Below are 19,667 nucleotides of genomic sequence, written 5' to 3'. Positions count from 1 at the left end.
GAGTGAAGAAGCCTTAGCGATGATTCTAGACTGAACCACTATCTGACTGAAACAACATGAGAAACCCTGAGTGGGAACCGCCTAGCTGAGCCCAGTCAGGCCCCACACTCATGGGCACAACAAATTATTAGGACTATTTTAAGTCACTATTTTAGGGATTGATATTACACAGCAATAGATAACTGAAATATTGTTGAAGTGTTTAAAGAAAAAGGAAAATAGAATATATTAAATTTATAAATCTACTTTAAGATGTTTAAGAAAACCTAATAAACTAAGTTTGTAGAAGTTCCTCTAAAAACTATTGTTTAATACTAGGTTCATCAATAGAAAAAGAGATATAAGTTAAATGTCACAGTCTAAGGGAAAACGAGGTTTTTAAATTTCGACTTCCATAAATTTAAATCTTAATTGAAAAATAAAAAATAATCACCAGTGAAAAGCTGGATCTTTGACTCCACTGATCCTTTCAGACAATGCAAAGAAACAACATAGGGAAAGGAATTGAGTGATTTATTGAGTGCTTACTTGGTGCCACGCCATGTGCTAGGTGCTTACCTAAATCAACTCATCGGATCCTCACAACAACCCTGTGAGGTGGGTTTCATTACCCCCACTGTTTACCGATGAGGCTCACAGAGGCCGTGCAACTTGCCCAAGATTCTGCAGCTGGTAAAGAATGGAATCTGCGCCTCTGCACTTCCAATGCCTGCTCCTGAAGGAAGGCTTGCGAGGGTGAATTTCTCAAAGTCACTCAAGGTCCTTACTATAGCGACAGTGTTGGCACCTTCTGTGTCCTCTCTCACCTTGCCTGTGAGCCTTCCAGTGGGTGGGGAAAGAGGCGTGCCTATCAGTGGCCATTCTGTGAACACAGAAGAGAGCTGTGCCGGTCACAGAGAAGACAGTCCAATGATCCTTAAAGTTCAGGCGTGTGGGTTGGAGCCAAAGGGGCCTGTCCCCTGGATATAACTGGAGAGTAGCTCTGGAGAGGAATTCTAGAAGCTGTGGAAAGAAAAAGAGGGAGGATTTTAGCACTATGTCTCTGGACCGTTTGTCTAACTTCAAAGGGTTCTTTTCAATTTTTTTCTTTTCCTCTATCAATTCCCAGTGTTTTAGCTGTACTTACTGCCTGACATGAGAGGGGCAGGTGTACCTTTGAATCATTTCGTACTAGAATATTAGGGCAAGTCAGCTTTGAAGTTATCTAGCCCAATCCTCTCCTATTGTAGAGATCAAGAGATCAACTTTTGTTGCTTCCTATGAACATTCTACAGAACTCTACTTCTTACCTAACCCTATCTAATTTAAAGAAAAAAACCAAAAGCCTGTATTGAATAATGGTAAGTTTCATAAGACTCCTGACTTTCATTTTTACAGAAAGATGGGTAGGAAAATGAGGCCTGTAAGGCAGAAGTGGAAACATGAGTTGGGAGCAGCCCCAGGCTGCTGTGATCCAGAGGGCAGGTGAGGACCTGCTGCCTCCTAACTTACCTGACTGACAATGGAACCTGTGGCAGGTAGAGGTGGCACAACCCTCTAGAGACCACTGTTCTGGCCGTGTCACTTTCAAGAGCAAGTTTTCTGTGCCAGGACTCTTTCCAGTAGTTCTGTGAGAAAAGTGCTGTTTGCTAGCACTGACAGCTACCAAATACCTTACAGCTGCTTCTGAGGGGAAGAGCCTGATGACTCTAATCTGCCTCCTCCCAAACAGATGAAGGAGAGCAGACTGGGGTGTGACTTCGTTATTCAGAGGCTAAGGGGCTAGCACATGTTTTCTTTAGGCCTCCACTTTTTGCTGTGCCTTTTGTTGTCAGGGGATTCTGCCAGCTGCCACCTTCCCTGAAAAGCCAAACTGGGGGAAATAAGAGGGAAAATCATCTATCTCTGATAAAAGAAAGAGAAAGAGAGAGAGAGACTGCTAAATAATTGTACATACAACAGAATCTTTTTTTATTTTTATTTTATTTATTTATTTATTTTTTTGAGACGGAGTCTCGCTCTGTCACCCAGGCTGGAGTGCTGTGGCCGGATCTCAGCTCACTGCAAGCTCCGCCTCCCGGGTTCCCGCCATTCTCCTGCCTCAGCCTCCCGAGTAGCCGGGACCACAGGCGCCTGCCACCTCGCCCGGCTAGTTTTTTTTTTTTAATTATTTTTTAGTAGAGACGGGGTTTCACCGTGTTAGCCAGGATGGTCTCGATCTCCTGACCTCGTGATCCGCCCGTCTCGGCCTCCCAAAGTGCTGGGATTACAGGCTTGAGCCACTGCGCCCGGCAGACTCTTAAAATATGCTACACATTTAACTAGTGCTTCACAGCTTAAAAACTGCCTTTATGTATTTTATCACAATCGCTCCTCACAGCAACCCGGTAAGGTAGACAGACACATCTTGGTCCTGTCCTTCAGATGAGGAACCTGCTCTTGATGGCAGGTGAATGGCCAGGCTAGAGTCCAGATCTTAGAACCACAGAATCCTAGAGTTAGAAGGTACTCTAACAGCAATAATCCAAGGCATCCTTTCCCCAGAGCGTGAATCACCTTATAAAATCTCTTGAGATTTCTTTTGGCCCCTGCTTGAACTCTTCCAGTGAGGAGTAACTCTCACTACCCATGAACAATCCAGTATCAATACTAAGCTAAAATCCTTCTTGTAACTTTCAGCCATTCAATTTCTGCCCACAAAAACTACACCAAATTAAGTCAAGTTCTAATTCACATTCTTTTTAAAATTTGAAGATATTACATTTGCCCTTTTCTTGCAGATTAAACATTTTCAGTTCTTTCAACTACTTATCATGTGATTACCTAGAACCATGCCTGAAATATATGGTAAATAGTAAGTGTTTATCGAATCATTTCTCTGGCCCTTGGTACTATGTCCTGATCCTCCTGTCGAAGGGCTCCTTCCCTTACCTCGAGCGTCCTCCATTTTGTAATCTGTTCATCATTTGTTTATTTAAATAATAGGGAGAAAAGAAACAGCACAGTTTTCGCTTTCCAGGCCACAGAGTTTTCAGAACAATGTGAAACAAAATTAAAATCCTCCAGATGTCAGACATCTTTCAATTTAGTCTGTGATAATGGATTCATTATTTCACTCAACAGCCTACATCGGAGCTGCATTGCTAGAAGATAAATCCTTCATTCACTGAGCATCTCCTATAAGTAAGACACAGAATGGATTCCTGTGGAGAGTGGCCATAGAATTAAACAGAAAAATTCTAGTGAAGGCAGTGATAATTTGGGGTCTGACTGGAAGACCCTGCATGAATACATTATCCTGCAGCATAATTTTGACTGTTAAGAGAAGCAGCACCCATTTTTTTGTTCAATTTTGGGTACCACCAGACTAAAACACATATGTGTCTTCAACAAGGAGTTCAAGAGGAAACTTTGGCTATTTTCAGTTGGTCTTAATTTGGATTGGTGTGAGAGACAAGCGCTGGTATCAATGTAATGAGACTGTGTCATCCCTAATGATGAAGAATTCAGCCAGCTTCATGCCTCTCATATAAGTGCTGTGATGGGATGAATAGCAATGAGCTTAAAATTTTGATAACTAAAGAGCCAGGAAATAGATAGTGAATGGTGCCGTACTTTGTGAAAGAAACAACAGTAAATTGCTCCCAATCATAAGGGAATAGGCCTATTAGTTACAGTAATAACCTTACAGCAAGTTTGATGGTAAATAAGTAAAACCAAACATTCAAAACACAATTCCAGAAAAAGAACTGAGGCTAAACTATCCCATTATCACAGACTACATTGAAAACTGTCAGAAGTTTGGCTAATTTGATCATGTTTTCAAGTTGTTCTGAAAACCTCTATGGCCTAAAAAGTAAACAACATAATTTTCTTTTCTCTCTATTGCTTAAACAAAGAAACATGAAAAACCTATTCTCTCCATATTGCAAATTCCGGTATTTTAGAAAGTGAGCCTCATCAGCAGTTTTCTCATCTTGAGTTTTAGAAAAGGTTGAATTTGGAAAGAGGCATGTATGTATTAAGGGTTGAGGGCTTGGGGAGTGAGTTGTGATCTCCTCTCACATAAAATATCTGCACTGTAGCCCGGGCGCGGAGGCTCACGCCTGTAATCCCAGCACTTTGGGAGGCCGAGGCAGGCGGATCACCAGGTCAGGAGATGGAGACGGTGAAACCCTGTCTCTACCAAAAATACCAAAAACATTAGCCGGGCGTGGCGGCGGGCGCCTGTAGTCTCAGCTACTCCGGAGGCTGAGGCAGGAGAATGGCGTGAACCCGGAAGGCGAAGCTTACATCGCCAGTGCGCTGCAGCCTGGGAGACAGAGCAAGACTGTCTCAAAAAAGAAAGAAAGAGAGAGAGAGAGAGAGAGAGAGAGAGAGAGAGAGAGAGAGAGAGAGAGAGAGAGAGAGAGAGAGAGAGAGAGAGAGAGAATCTTCACTGCAATCACATGGTAAGTGATAGATTCTTCACAGCCACAGAATGGAGGGAACTTCTAGTGAAGCAAGACCCACCCCTTGTGGGTGGCAGAGAAACTGTAGTGAAACACCGCAGAGAGTTCTTGCTGAAAGACACTCAGATGTCCTGGGGCTCCTGTCTACTGAACTGCGGTCTGACTGCTCCTCTTTTCTTCCTTTGAAAAACTTATCCTTGCCTTCTCAGATAAATCCAAGAGGGTTCCTGGCGACAGCTGGTCCAACACGCTCAAACGAAGAAAGTAAGGTTTAGAGAGGTTGTATGGTTTGCAAAAAAGTCACGTATTTGATTAGTAGCAAAGCCAGACATAGAAGCCAGGACTTTGGATTCCCAGTCCTGGTCTCTTTCTCATTTACCGTGCCTCCTGATGTTTGAAAAATATTCCTGAAGTTGGGGATTTTACCACTTGAATGGTTTTTTCTTTTCTTTTCTTTTCTTTTTTTTTTTTTGAGACGGAGTCTCACTCTGTTGCCCAGGCTGGAGTGCAGCGGCCAGATCTCGGCTCACTGCAAGCTCTGCCTCCTGGGTTCACGCCATTCTCCTGCCTCAGCTTCCTGAGTAGCTGGGACTATAGGCGCCCGCCACCACGCCCGGCTAATTTTTTTGTATTTTTAGTAGAGACGGGGTTTCACCGTGTTAGCCAGGGTGGTCTTGATCTCCTGACCTCGTGAACCGCCCGCCTCGGCCTCCCAAAGTGCTGAGATTACAGGCCTGAGCCACCGCGCCCGGCCGCGTGGTTTTCTTTATAGGCAGAGGGAAAAGTACTGATCTTTGGAAGAGTTAGGATTAAAAAACTAATAAGATGGGGGTACAGGGTGTTTAGGAGGAAGAATACATAGAGCAAGGCAAAAAAAGTGGGAAAGAAAAAAGGAGGTAATAGGAGAGATAAATATATGAACAATAAAATGGAAGAAAACAAGAGATAACTGAAGAGGGAGAAATAAACTGAGAAGACGGAAGAAAATGGACACTTAAGAGCAGCAAACTGGCCAGGTAAGCTGGCTCATGCCTGTAATCCTAGCACTTTGGGAGACCAAGGCAGGAGGATCATTTGAGCCCAGGAGTTCGAGAACAACCTGGGCAACATGGGGAGACCTTGTCTCTACAAAAAACATTTCAAAATTAAACATTATCCAGGCACAGTGACATGTGCCTGTAATCCCTGTTACTTGGGAGGCTGAGGTGGGAGGATCACTTGAACTTTTGGAGGTAGAGGCTGCAGTGAGCTGACATCGTGCCACTGCACTTCATCCTGAGTAACAGAGTGAGACCCTGTCTCAAGAAAGGAAAGGAAAAAAAAAAAAAACAAAAACAGCAAATGGAGACAATCAAGGAATCAAGGACTAAGAAGAAATTGGAGAAGAAAGAAGAGAAAAATAGAACCAAGGAAAGAGAAGAAAACCAGGAAGAACAACATGAGAAAACAGAGCTGCTGTGAGTCCAAGAGAGAGTGTATAGGTGGATGGGCAAGTTGGACCAAGAGGGATCCACAGGTCATAAGGAGCATGCGTGGGTGCAGGATGAATGAGTAGGAAGGCGAACAGCTGCGCAGTGGGAAAGGAGTGATCAGAGTGGCCAATACACACTTGGAGGAACTCAACAAAGTGATCTGGAATGTTAGACTGATCCTTGGAATTACCTCAGAATCAGCTGAACTATGGTTCTAAGGATGCTGGTAACACAGGAGATTGTAAATTCCATATCTACAAAACCAAATCTCTAACCTTTCATCAGTCACCTCCAGGCCCTCTTTCATCGTTTATATAACCTGTTTTTCAGAAGAGACAAACATTCATTCATTCATTTCATGTACTCTGGAGACCTTCCTCACTGGGCTAATTTCTCAGGTAATTTATTGGTACTTTCTAAAGAACAGTGGGAAGCGCCTTCCAAATTGGAACAATGGGATTTTCCTCAGGAAATTCAGGCCTACATCATGGTTGGGTGGAGTTACAGAAAAAAACGTCACAGCATTGTGAGGGGGCCGGGGGAACACAAGAGCAATTTCCCAGAACCACTGGGCACAGACTTTCTTGTGGACTCTCTGGGGAGGGAAATTCTGTGAGGGAAATCCTGCACGCACCGTGAGGCCCTCCAGGATTTATACACATCCTACCTCCCACAGGTGTGGGTGATGGGAAAGCCAGGCTGCCATATACCTATCTGATCATAGTAACATTTATTCATAGCAGTATCGAGTCCTCTGTCTGTGTGATCAACAAACACATTCTTCACTGGGTGAGAGGAAAGCAAGATGAGGACATTTTCCTCCCCGAGCTATTAGCCCATAATCACAATTCTCTTTAAAATATGCAATTTTAATAGAGATGCCTGCCCAGTCTAGGCTAAATAACAACTGCTTTCCAGGACGGGCTCTATACCAGGAAAGACAAGCAATCGGAATTAGAACCCTGCCACATTCTTTTTCTTTTAAAATGCATGCCACAAATAAAAGCCCCTTTAACTCCAGCTGTGGCCTCAGCTATTAGAACAAACTTGCAAAAATGCTTAGCAATCTACCTTCCTGGCTCAACATATCAACCAGCCCACTTTCCAAAATGCAATCACAGTTAATAATGAATGAGTTTTTAAAATCCCTTCATGCCTTGCATGCACCCGGAGTGAGTTGCTATCTGCAAAGTTGGGTTAATGCCACTTTCTGTGAGTCCTCTAAGAGGAGATGTTCCACAAATGATTTTTTTTTTTTTTTTTTTTTTGCCCTAATAAGCTGAGTTAAGGCCAGCCGTTGACAGGAATGTGCGGCAGCTGCCTTTTGAGTACTTACATAGGATCCTGAGCCGGTGGCTGTGCCCATGTTAGTTCTCCCTTCACCTCATGTACTCCCCATCACTCCTATAATCCATAAATGATTCTGATCCTGACACCTCCTCAAAATCCTCCAGCACCAGACTGGTGGAGTCCTCACCCAGGATGCCGCTGTCTGGCCTGGACAACCTGGCCCGGGAAGGAGGTGCAGGAAAGTTGGTGGCAGCTGGAGGGGGAGAACAAGGAGGTGTTTGCTGGAGAGAGGTTGGCGTGGCCTGAGGAGGGGACGCAGCTGGCTCACAGGCTTCCTCATCACCCTTCTCGGACTCTGGTCCTGCATCTGCAGCAGTGGGACCCAGGACATGGTAGAGGCTGGGAAGGCGGATGTCAAAGCGCAGCCCAAACTTAGCAAAGAGCTTGTCATTGAGAGTGTAGAGCTTCTCTGAGATGTCATAACCCAGCAGAGCCGAGAAGAGGCAGGAGATGTATCGCTCTTTGGTCAGAAGAAGGTGGAGACTTTTCCGGGGCCAGGAAATGTAGCTACATGAGGTCTCAGCAGTCAGAGTGACCTGAGAGGGGTCAGAAGCAGACAGTAAAGGTTTAAACTAGAAAATGTGTCCATGCTGAGCGCAGAGACCATACAGTCACATGGAAAACAGCTGTACTTGTACTGAAGAAGCTGTGTGGGAGTACCCCTCTATGACCTTGCCTGAAGGAGGTCTAGTAGATGACTTTCACTTGTGTGCACTGATATGGGGGTGTCTAGTATCAGGAGCCCTGGGATCAGCCATTCACTCACTCACCCATCACTTCCTGGAGCCTCAGGTTCCTCACCCATTTTCCTCAGCTCCAATTCTTTGGTTCCATGGCTAATGGTACTAGTGACTGCAGAAGGTTCTGAGTCTTATGATTTTGAGATAGAGAAAGAAAGGGCCTTCTGGTGCTCTGAAGAGTGGTTGAAATGCTGACAACTATTCATGTTAAGACTGAGGAAGGATAAAATATTGGGGTAGGGACACAAAAAGAGCTAGAAAGTTCGGTTTGAGAAAAAGCTTCTGATGAGGTATGCCAAGCTACATCATGTGGATGAAGCATGGGCCTGGGATTTGGGTCCATGAAATTGCTCTTAACTTGGCCACTTCAAGTAACCAAAAGGATCTGATGACTGAAATCAGAAAAAAGGGCGTAGAGGAAGACAAACTCTAAAGGACAGAAAATCAAAGGGCACCCCATTCTCCATTTGTTTATTCCTCTAGGAATTTCTGAGCACTCACTATGTGCCCATGATGCAAAGCTAAATTACGTTTGCATGGGAAATAAACAATAACGTGTGCCTGGCATGCAGCAGATGCGTGATAAATCCTTGTTACAATAATGATGAGTGGTAAAGCTGGGGTTAAAATGGAAACATGATTAGGACAGTGCAGGAAAAGGGTGCAGAATCACACAATTTTTAATAATCTAATTGACCCTAATACTTTGGGCTGGCAGAGTTCATGATGTATTTTTGTGGATAGAGACAGTGGAAATGATGATAATGATGTTAGCAGCTAACATTTGTCAAGAGGTGCCAGGCATTGTGTTAAGTAGTTTATATGAATTGTCAAATTGAAGGTAGGGTAGCTTTCCAAACATTCTTTATTAGAGATTATATATAATCCTTTTCATTCCTGCATTGCCTACCAGATCTCCCACTAACCTCCTCTTCCTTCCTTTCTGCTATACCCCTCCCCCACATCCTTTATTCATTTCCTCCTCTCAACTTTTCCCCACTAATTGTTAGCACTGCAATCAGGATGTAAACTACGTTATCAAGGCCAGAAGTGGTTTCATGTTTCAACTTTACCTCTATCAGTTGTATGATGTCAGATAAATTACTTAATCTCTCTTGCCTCGTGAGAAATAATTCTGAAAATAATACAATCTGTCCATGACTAATAGTTCAGCAAATAGTTGTCACAATCTGCCATAGCCTATACCTTAGATGTACTTATGAACAATTCCCAAACAAGAAATGAGTACCAAATATGAAGCAGGTGTGTTTGAGCAAGAGCTAAGCTGAATGTAAATAATGTCCTTAAAGTCAACACAAAGACTGTGAACCTTCTGAGAAATATGCTGTTACTTCTTCCATCTTAAAATAAAACAAAATTGTACAAATAAAAATTCTTTTTCTTGACCTCATTTCCCTGACTAGCTATCACTCCACTGATTTGCTTCCCTTTTTAGCAAAGCTCATAAAGAAAAAATAACCTGTTTATACTTACTGTCTCCAATTCCTCTCTTCTCACTCTCTTAAACCGATAAGACTTTGTCCCTAGCAGTCCACAAAGACTGTTCCTGTTAAGGTCACCAATGACCTCTAAGCTGCTGAGTCTGATGGTCACTTTTCATGGCATCCATCAATTTCCCCCTCCTCTTTAATACACCTTCTTTTCTTGGTTGCCAGGATGCCATACACTCCTGGTCCAATCTCATGATTGTTCCTTTTCAAGTTCCTTTGCTGCTTTCTCCTTTTCTCTCCAACTCCTTACCACTAAAGTATCCCAGGACTCCCCTCTTGAACTATTCCCTCTTCCATCCACACTCACTCACTTGGTGAGCTCATCCTATCCAATGGCTTTAAATATCATCTGTATACAACCAACTCCCAAATTTATATCTCAGGTCCAGATCTCATTCCTGAATTCCAGACTTAAATATCCAGTTGCCTATGTAACATCTCCATCCAAATGTCCACAGATCATCAAACACTGAACTTCCTAGTCCCCTGAAAGCAGCTGTACCTGTAGCTTTCTTTATCTCAGATGACAGCAGCATCACCTGTCCAGTTGCTCAGGCCAAAAGCCTTAGAGTCTTCCTTGATCTTCTCTTTCTCTCACATACTATATCCAACCCTTTAGAAAATCCTTTTGGCTGTATCTAGACAATATATGCTATGGCCCTACATAATCTTGCTACCTCGTCACCTCTCCAACTTTCTCTCCTGCTATTCCCTCCCCTTCCTCTCTCCACTCCAGGTCCACTGTCCTCCTTTCTGTGAGTCAAACACCACTGGCCCCACCTCAGGGCCTTTGCACTGGCTCTTTCCTCTGTCTGATATGCTTTTCCCAGATATTCACAGACCTCACCTGTCACCTCTCTCAGGTTTTTGCTCAAATGTTACCTGCTTAACAAGGATTTCCATGACCACCCTATTTAAAATCGCAATCATATCTCCCTTATACTACTCTAGGGTTTCTTTTTTTTTAACTAGCAGTTATTGTCCTCTAACATATTATATAATTTACTTATTCATTATGCCTATGGCTTTTTGACTCCCTTATGAGAATGTAAATTTCATGAGGGGAGGGACCTTCATCTGTTCTGTTCACTGATATATTTCAAGCCCTTTTAACAGTGCCTGGTACATACTAAGTTTTCAATAAATATAACTGAAGTGAATAAACGAATCAAGGGAAGACAGCCAATGTTGTATATTGCAAAACAACCTAATGTCACTTTCCTCCCTTCCTCTCCCCACCGGAGACGAAGTCTTGCTCTGTCACCCAGGCTGGAATACAGTGGCGTGATCTCGGCTCACTGCAATCTCCAGTTCCTGGGTTCAAGCAATTCTCCTGCCTCAGCCTCTCAAGTAGCTGGGATTATAGGCACCTGCCACTGTGCCTGGCTGATTTTTGTATTTTTAGTAGAGATGAGGTTTCACCATGTTGGCCAGGATGGTTGAATGAAGTAAATGAGATAACCTATGTAAATAGGACTTAAGTCCAGTAAGATAGGATGCAAATTAGAAAAACAGTGATGATGTCTGTGTGATCCCTCCTGTGCTGTGTTCTCGGTGACTAATGAGTGTCACAGTGCTGAACACACAATGCATTCTGACTTAATTGAATTGTTGAGAGGTGTGGTGGAATGCTGATTGATTTGTATTAAGTACAATGTGAATTGTAATTTAGGCTGTCACTGTGGATTGCTCTGTCAACAAAGACTATGTAATTGCAAAAGGCAAGGACAGGATGAACTCTAACTTAAGATAACACTTGACATTTGCAAAGAGGAAATGGGACTTTACACAGCCAATAGCAAATGTGTGGCTCTCATTGCTCCCAAAGGAGGTGCACACTAAAAATATAAATGGGAGGAATATGACCGCACCTACATTCCAGGCTGAGAGGCCATGTGGGGTTACAGCCCTTCCTCTTGAGCGTAACTTAGGGGAGGACACCCGGCTTACCTACCACCTGTTCCTCTGTGTCAGTGTCAGAAAGAGCCCCGGTCCAGCTGGCTCAGGTCCTGACTCAGCCCTCCTAGAGGTTCTCATGTGCCTGAGAGAGTTCCTGAAGAAGGTTTCTGGGCTAGTTAGAGAGGGTGTGTGGAGGGAGGTCAGGGAGGAACATGATGGAAGTGGATCTGCGGCTGTGTGCCCTGGCAGTGGGATCAGGACTGCCTCTCAGGCTCCATTATTATCACAGAGCTAAGTGTCAGGGTTGGGGCGGAAGCAGGCCCTGCCAGGTAGCAATGCCTGTGTGTGTCTGTTCCGGGGTTGGCTCATATGTTGGTTTGAGGGACTCCCTGATAAAAGTAGTAGGAGACACATGGAACCCAGTGTTTCCAGTTCCAGCAAACTATCCAGGCAGGGGAGTCCTTAAAGGGGTGAGTGAGTGTGTGTGCATGTGTGTGCATGCGTGTGCGTGTGTGTGTGTGTGTGTGTGTAAACAGCACTCCTCTGGTGACCCTCCCATTTTAATAAAGAACAGAAATGGTAGATCCAGGCAACTTGGCTTTGTCACTTTCTAGCTGAAGACCCTGGGCAAATTACTTGATGTTTTTGGGCATTAGTTTCCTCAGTTGTTAAATGGGGTAATAATCATATTCAACCCATAGAGTTGTTGTGAGAACCAATGAGGCAATATGATATGTAGTGCCTGCCACATGCTAGCCATTCAATAAGTGAGAGCTAAAGAGAAACTGACCAAAGCCTGAGGGATTGGCAGAGATAAGAAGAGTAGGGGCCAGGCAGCCAGGCACCTGCATTGAAGCATGTATGTGAATGCCCCATGGAGTCCTCTGGGACATCAGCTGCCCAGTGGCAAACCAGTTCAGCAATTTTTTTTTTTTTTTGAGACAGAGTCTTGTTCTGTCACCCAGGTTGGAGTGCAGTGGTGAAATCTCAGCTCACTGCAAGCTCCGCCTCCCGGGTTCACGCCATTCTCCTGCCTCAGCCTCCCGAGTAGCTGGGACTACAGGCACCCACCACCACGCCCAGCTATTTTTTTGTATTTTTAGTAGAGATGGGGTTTTATTGTGTTAGCCAGGATGGTCTCGATCTCCTGACCTCGTGATCCTCCCGTCTCAGCCTCCCAAAGTGCTGGGATTACAGGTGTGAGCCACCACGCCCAGCCAGCAATTCTTTACTGAACAGCTGCTGTGCTCCAGGTACTTTCCTTTAGAGTCTGGGAACAGAGAAGGAAAAGCCTAGATTTTTACTTCAAGGAGTTCACGGTACAGAAGACAGAAAGGAGACCAGATTATTAGAACAGAGAGCAAGATGTGCACCAGTTAGCATAAGTAAAAGGACTAGAACAGGCACACCGGAGCACTAGGCTGTGGGGTGGATGTTGGTGAGGTCAATTCGGGCAGTTTTCACAGAAGAAGTGAGGTGCCGTGGTCTCATCTAGAAAGGGAAATGCATTTCAGAGGGGAGAGTAGGGGCCAAGGCACAGAGCTGCAAAACAATGTGGTGTGTTTAGGTAAGGACTAGTGGTTCAGCATGGCTAGTATGAGCAAAAAATATGAAGGAGGGAGAGCTGGGAATGTGGCTAGAGAGCACTAAAAGGGTTAAGTTACCCTGTAAGGAGTGTGGGTTTTTATCTTGTGGCACTAGAGTCTTCCAGAAGAGTTTAAGCATTCAAGTAACATGGTCTACCCAGGGGCCAGTATCTTCCTACCCTGCCTCACCTTGGCTAGGAGCCCAGGAACTCTTTTCACAGAGGAAGAGTGCCCCGGCCTGTAGCTTTACACTGGCAGTGGTGCAAAGGGCAGATGTGAGAGGGGAAACATGGAGGCACGGATACTGCTAGGCTACAGTGGGACGGGGTGAGGCGGTGCTGCCACGGGGCTCCCTGTTACCTGGAACACCCCCTCCTCAGAAGGCTGTAGTGATTCCCACTCAGGAGAGTCCATGAACTGGTATGGAAAGATGTAGTGCAGAAACTGCCCGTCCTGGCTCACACGAACCCTGGCAAGGGAAGAGAAGAGATCATGTGGGAAAAGGAAAATGGCTCTCCAAGTCATCTATTCTGAAGTTAGGTGTCGCTGATTAACACGAATCTTCCTGTAGAAATACTTTGCCTAAAGCATGGCAAAACCCAAAGCTAGACTAGCCAGCCTAGTTACTGCATGCAAATAGTTCAGAAATGGAACCCATTGAGACTTCCTGAACCCCCATTTTCCTCCTCCTTCTCCTTACTGGTGGTTCTCAATCTCAGGCTGCAGAGTAGAAGCCCCAGGGAAGCTTTTAAAAAAGCACCTAGGCTTGGGCCTTATCCCAGAGCAATGAAACAAGAATCTCTCTAGGTAGGATCTGGATATTACTAGTATTTACATCTCCCCAGTGATTCTAATGTGTAGCCAGGATGGAAACTACTGCTCAAGAACTCTGCTGCTGGCCCGGTGTAGTGGCTCACACCTGTAATCCCAGCACTTTGGGAGGCCGAGGCAGGTGGATCACCTGAGGTCAGGAGTTCGAGACCAGCCTGGCCAAGATGGTGAAACCCCATCTCTACTAAAAGTACAAAAATTAGCCAGGCATGGTGGTGAGTGTCTGCAATCCCAGCTACTTAGGAGGCTGAGGCAGGAGAATCACTTGAACTCGGGGGCAGAGGTGGCAGTGAGCCGAGATCACACCACTGCACTCCAGCCTGGGCAAAAGAGCAAAATTCTGTCTCAAAAAAAGAGAAAAGAACACTGCTGCCTATTTAAGTTTACATTTACACTAATTAAAATTAAATAAAATTAAAAATTCAGTTCCTTACCTAATTACATTATAGGTGCTCAACAGCCACATATGGCCTGTGACTACCATGTTGTACAACACAGATCTAGAACATTTCCGTCATCACAGAAGCTCTGTTGGATGCCACTGCCCCACAGATTCTCCTTTCTTCCTTCCCATTAGCTACATGAAGATCCATGCTTACATTTAACCACTTTGTAGACGTTGAAGGAAGTGGCAAGTCTAGTATATGCCAGACTCTGCTAGACACTTTACCAGTGTTCTCTTATATAATGTTCACAACACCTCAAGGTAGATTGTTCTTTTCTGTATTTTATAGCTAAGGAAACTGGTGCTCAGAAGGGTTGAGTGGCGAGCTTAAGTTTACATAGCGATCAAGTGGCAGAACCAAAATTCTATGTTCTTGGCACAACACTGTGTTGCCACCCTATTACTAGAGCTTTGGGTAGATGGTAGTGGACTCTCCCAGCATGACCCCTTCCCTGACCTCTCTAACCACAGGGGACAATAATAGCTTGTTTCTTTAGACAATGAGATCCTACGCACCCTATCCAGTTGATGGTCCTAGGGTGAACACCTAACTCAAGCTGAGCCAATCAAACTCCTTCCCTGCGAATTTGGAAATGGAATTGAATGTAAATCATGCCTTGGATGGGGACAATTATCAGACATTAACAAAACTAACATACTCCTCCCTGAAGGAACTAAAAAAAATTTTTTTTTGACACATAACTCAGACTTTGAAGAGCATGGGTCCCAACTGGCTATAGAGAAAATAGACTTGAAATCACATAAAATGTCCTAGTAGGACACGTTCTTGTTTCTAGTACTACCTGAGGCTCAGGTGCATGTCTTTCCTTGAGTTTCATGAGAAATCCTTGTATCTTTTTAAATAAAGACCTTTCCACCCCCCACACCCTTCTGCTGGCTAGAGTGGGTTTCTGTCTGCAGCCAGAAATCCTAATTAATATATTCACTTTAATTTTATGAATATTCTTATTCCACACTACCATCAGGTTAAACAATTGCTCTTGACTGGCCCATGACCCCAGGCTTGGTTTCACAACTTAAGGGGTTAGGAGCCTTACTATTGCTGCTTGCTGCCTTTGTACGCTTGTGGCTGTATGACGATGCCTGAGGACAGGGAATGTATTTCAGATGTGATGCCACATCTGGAAAAAGATTAGAATCCAGTATGGGCTTTATCCTTCCCTCTCAACCACTGCCCAGAAAACTTAAGAGTTCCATCTTTAACCTCTCTTCTAAAGTGAGTTATATCAGACAATGGGGTGCCTCTATTAGGCAAAGGGGGAAGATGAAAAAGATCTCTAAGGTACACCTTGTTCATTTGGTGGAGATATCCCTCCATTATTTCTGGAGATTTATTGGCTAAACAGACATTCATGGAGCATCTCCCATGTTCCTGGAGATCTGGGAATGCAGAGATGGATACAATCAGGTCTTTGTCTTTGAGGATCTCACAATTTAGTGGAAGTCACAGGCACATAAATAACTGACTGTAAGTCAATGTGATAGGTGCTATTGTGGAACAGTAACAAAGGAGGGAGAGAGATTGGTTCTCTTTGGGCAGCAGACTTCTTGAAGGAGATGACAGTTGAACTGAATTTTGAGGGATGCAAAGGGTATTGAGAAGCAGATAAACATGGGGATGAACAAAGACCTGGGAAATCCAGTGTGGCAGTCTGTTCTCCAGTAGCTGCTTTCTTCTCTTCCTTAATGGTGCTAGATTTTAACTGGACACATGACTGCAGAGCAAAAATCAACATTTCTCTACTTCCCTGACTGCTAGGCATAGGCATGTGATAAGTCCTGGCCAAAGGGATATCAGCACTCCTGAGCCTTCCTTTTAATGAATGCCTAGGTATATATGCGTGTGTACAAATTACCAAAGATCATGACCAATTAAAAAACGATTGCACTTATTATCTGACAACCTAAAACTGGAAGACAGGAACACTCTGAATAAATATGTATGGAAGGGGGAAAACAAGGAAAGAAGGAAACAAGAAAGGAAGGATGAATAAATCAACAAAGGAAACCAAGGAACAAACACACTTGTGTCACAATAAAAGGGGATCAAAACCTCAGTGAAAAGCTTCCCTAGGAAAGGAAGACAGCAGAAGAGAATGGTGCTGCTGCAGCACCTGTCAGATCCTTAGGCAATTTCAGCCACCCAGGCAAGCCACCAAAGAGTGATGACTATAGAGTGTAGATAGTGTCTAATGGTCTTCATGGCTCGCTGAAGCCATTTTAATTGGAATGCTGTGCCCTTTATCATCTGTCTCTTCTTCCTTCTTGATCTACTGGATGATGGATGATCTTCTCCTATATGAATAGCTTAGATAGTTAGTTGCCTGCTCAGGGGGTTGTATATATGGAAGTTTGTGTTTTGAATTTTATATGAGAGAAACTGTCTAAGTTAAGCTCTGCTTAACAGGGAGACAGACTTTGAGGAAGTCACTTTGCCTCTCTTGAGTTTTGAAAGAGATTGGTTTAGATTGGTTTCCTTTATTAAAATAAAACAAAATGACTTCTGAAGTTTGAGTGAAGGACTCTAGAGAACAGTGTGCATGTGAGATTGGGAAGTCTGCACAAGAGTCCCCACCTCCTGGCACAAAGTTCTTGTCTGCTGCTTTGAGATGTTTGCTCCCTTACTGCAACCAGCCCAGGGTTCAGCGATTCTCCTTTAAAACTAGAGCCCAGTCATAGACTAGAAGCCTTTTCCCCTATGTCCAGCTCAGCAAAGCTGAGACAGGGTGACATTGAAAGATAACAAAACTCTTACTCCAAACCTTGAAAGGCAAGAAAAAAAATCAAAATTGTCTAATTTCTGACTCGGCCTTTTGATGCTAAGTATACGAGGAAAAGCTACACCAAGGGCAAGCCCCCCTCTCCCCTTCACTGGGAAGTGATCTTATACAAGTCCACAGTAAATCTGTCCTACCTGAACTCTACAGTAACCCTACATGCTTCCAGCAAATAAGCACCCTACACTGGAGGAAGCACTTCTGCTGGTCTCAATTTCCTCCTTTGAACAGACGAGTTACAACGTCATGGGTCTCATGAATGAGCAAGTTCCCTAAATTATCTTTAAGCATGGAACTCTAGGTGCAAACATTTTGGCAATAGTTATATGTATTTGTATTTACACTTATATTTGTTTAGAAATAATCACATTGGTTTACACTATCAGTTCACCAATAAATGAAATGAAATGTACCCCCACAAAATGTCTCCCCTCATAGTTCATTCAACCCAGGACCTCTGAGTTCAAACAAAATCAAAACATATATACATGATATTTCAGGTTCTATAAATGAATACATAAACGTGTATTATTACTATTAGTGGTAGTTGTAGTACAATTAGCATCATTGTCAAACGTTTTTCCCCCATTGTGTGGTTGGCAGTATTATCTGGATTCGATTTGTTTTTTCTTGGAATTGGAGCCTTCTAATTGCCATCTTACCTTTTCTACCACATTCTCCTGGTCTCAAGAAAGCTGGTGGAGTGGGGGTTGTGGGGCTCAAGAGCCACTAGGGCAGTATCAAAAAAATCCACAATTACCTACTAAGTGTGTAGCACAGAGCCCCGTGATATTTTCTCAGAAGATATCCGTGCCCAACATTCACATCCAGGTTGACTGGGCATACACTGATCCTGACTAAGACCAACTCTGCCCATATCCGACTGTCAGCCTTCTCCAAAAGAGGCGGTGCTTCCACACAAGCCTTAATGAGATCAGCATAAGCATCACTTCTCTTCTCCCATTGTTAGGCCCTCAGATTAACAGTACTGTACTTGACTTCTTAGTTTGCAAGAGCCTCAATAGAACAACTGGAAATGGAAAGGTGGGCAAGGGGTATTCACTCTCCCTACCTGGCTGCATACAGGTACCCCAAACACAAGTGGGGCTGTTTCCTCGATGCCTTGGCAGGGAACAGGGATTATGAGAACCACCCCCCTTCCCTGATCTCCCATTTCTAGCATTGTTCCCTGAATATAGTTGGTACTTAGCAAATGTTGAATTTGAATAAGGAACAGATTAACCTTACTGAAATGTTAGTTTTTCAAAGCTTACAGAGATACTGCTGCAGCTTAGGCATGACACACTGATATGTGTGTGGTGGTGGTAGAGGGGTTCTTTAAGGCCCAGGCGCAAGACACACACGCTGCACACCTTCCAGCAGCAAGGGCACACACAACCATTCTTGCCAACCAAGATGCCTCACCAACTGGTTTCTTCTTGGAAAATGCCAAGAAAGAGGAAGCAACCCCACTCTTAGAAAAATCTATTTTGGTTTGTTTGACTTGTCACATCCTTCCCTCAATGGAATGGGACATGAAATGGAAAGGGACACACTAGGAAATGAGAAGTGTGGGCGGGGGAAAGAAATTCTGGGCAATGGACAGAGTAGCTTACCGGCCAGAGAGCAGCAGGGACAGGCGGTTGATGGGTGTCTCACCCTCCACGGCATAGGTCTGTTCAGTGGCCAGAGTTAAGACCTGCTTCTCGCAGCAGTGAACAATCTCCTTGTATGTCTGTAGGGGCACCTGCAGGGGCAGGCACAGCGTCTTGTAGAGGAGGTCAAACTCCTCAGCAAGGGTGTCCTCACGCAGGCGGTATACCAGGTGTGCCAGCTGGAGCAGGCAGACCACAACTAGCAGGAAGCTCCAAAGAACAATGTCCAGGCCACAGGCACTGAACCAGCCCCACAGCACACAGCACAGGTAACCTGCACTCAGGCAGCCAAAAAAATAGAAGCATCCATACACCCCACTGCCCCCCATGAAGCCCAGGAGTAAGAGGCAGTTGGCTAAATGGTAGACAGCCCCTTCCACATCCTGCTTCCAGCTAACGCACGCTGAAGCCTGCGAGAGAAGCTGGCCCGCTCTGCTGCTGTTGGCGCTCATCTTTGGGGCCTCTCAAAGCCTCACTGGGCTCTAATACGTCCTCACATAGGAAATTCAGAAAATGAATGAATCCGTTCGTTCAGGGTTCTTCTCACCTCCAGCTTCTTGCCACCAACTCCACCTTTCCTGGAAGGAATGCTTCCAGTGGCTTTGCGAAGGAGTGATGGAACATAGTATACTTCATGGAGAATTTAAAAATCTCTCTCTCTCTCTCTCTCCTCCCCCAACCTCTCCCCCTCCCCGCCCCCCCCACCCCCGCCTCAGCAAGGCTCTGGCTCTCCCTGCAGAGCTCTGGCAAACTTCCTTGGTTCCATGTTTCTTGGGACAGTCTTCAAATTTGGTTCTTAGCAGAAAAACCTAAATAGTCCCAAGGGAAAGTAGCGCTACATGACCGAAAAGCCCAGCAGTGTGGGATGACGCGGCCACATCCTGCTCTCTGTTTTTCCCAAGCAGAATGAGGAGAGCCAGCATGGGAGGCACACTTGTGTTCCATTTGGA

General features: G+C 44.6%; 1 protein-coding gene across 2 annotated transcripts; it reads right to left on the bottom strand.

Moving 5' to 3' along the window:
* Positions 1 to 493: 493 nt before the first annotated feature.
* Positions 494 to 19,342, bottom strand: POPDC2 (popeye domain containing 2). 2 transcript variants are annotated; one of them, NM_001194472.3, is given in 4 exon segments: positions 494 to 1,002; positions 7,380 to 7,788; positions 13,349 to 13,457; positions 18,679 to 19,342. In NM_001194472.3, coding segments are annotated over 4 exon segments (1,095 nt in total). In that variant the 5' UTR covers positions 19,170 to 19,342; the 3' UTR covers positions 494 to 916.
* Between the last annotated feature and the right edge of the window lie 325 nt (positions 19,343 to 19,667).

The sequence above is a fragment of the Macaca mulatta genome, chromosome 2, assembly GCF_049350105.2.
Source record: "Macaca mulatta isolate MMU2019108-1 chromosome 2, T2T-MMU8v2.0, whole genome shotgun sequence".
NCBI lineage: Eukaryota > Metazoa > Chordata > Mammalia > Primates > Cercopithecidae > Macaca > Macaca mulatta.
This window is presented reverse-complemented; position numbering and strand designations above follow the sequence as displayed.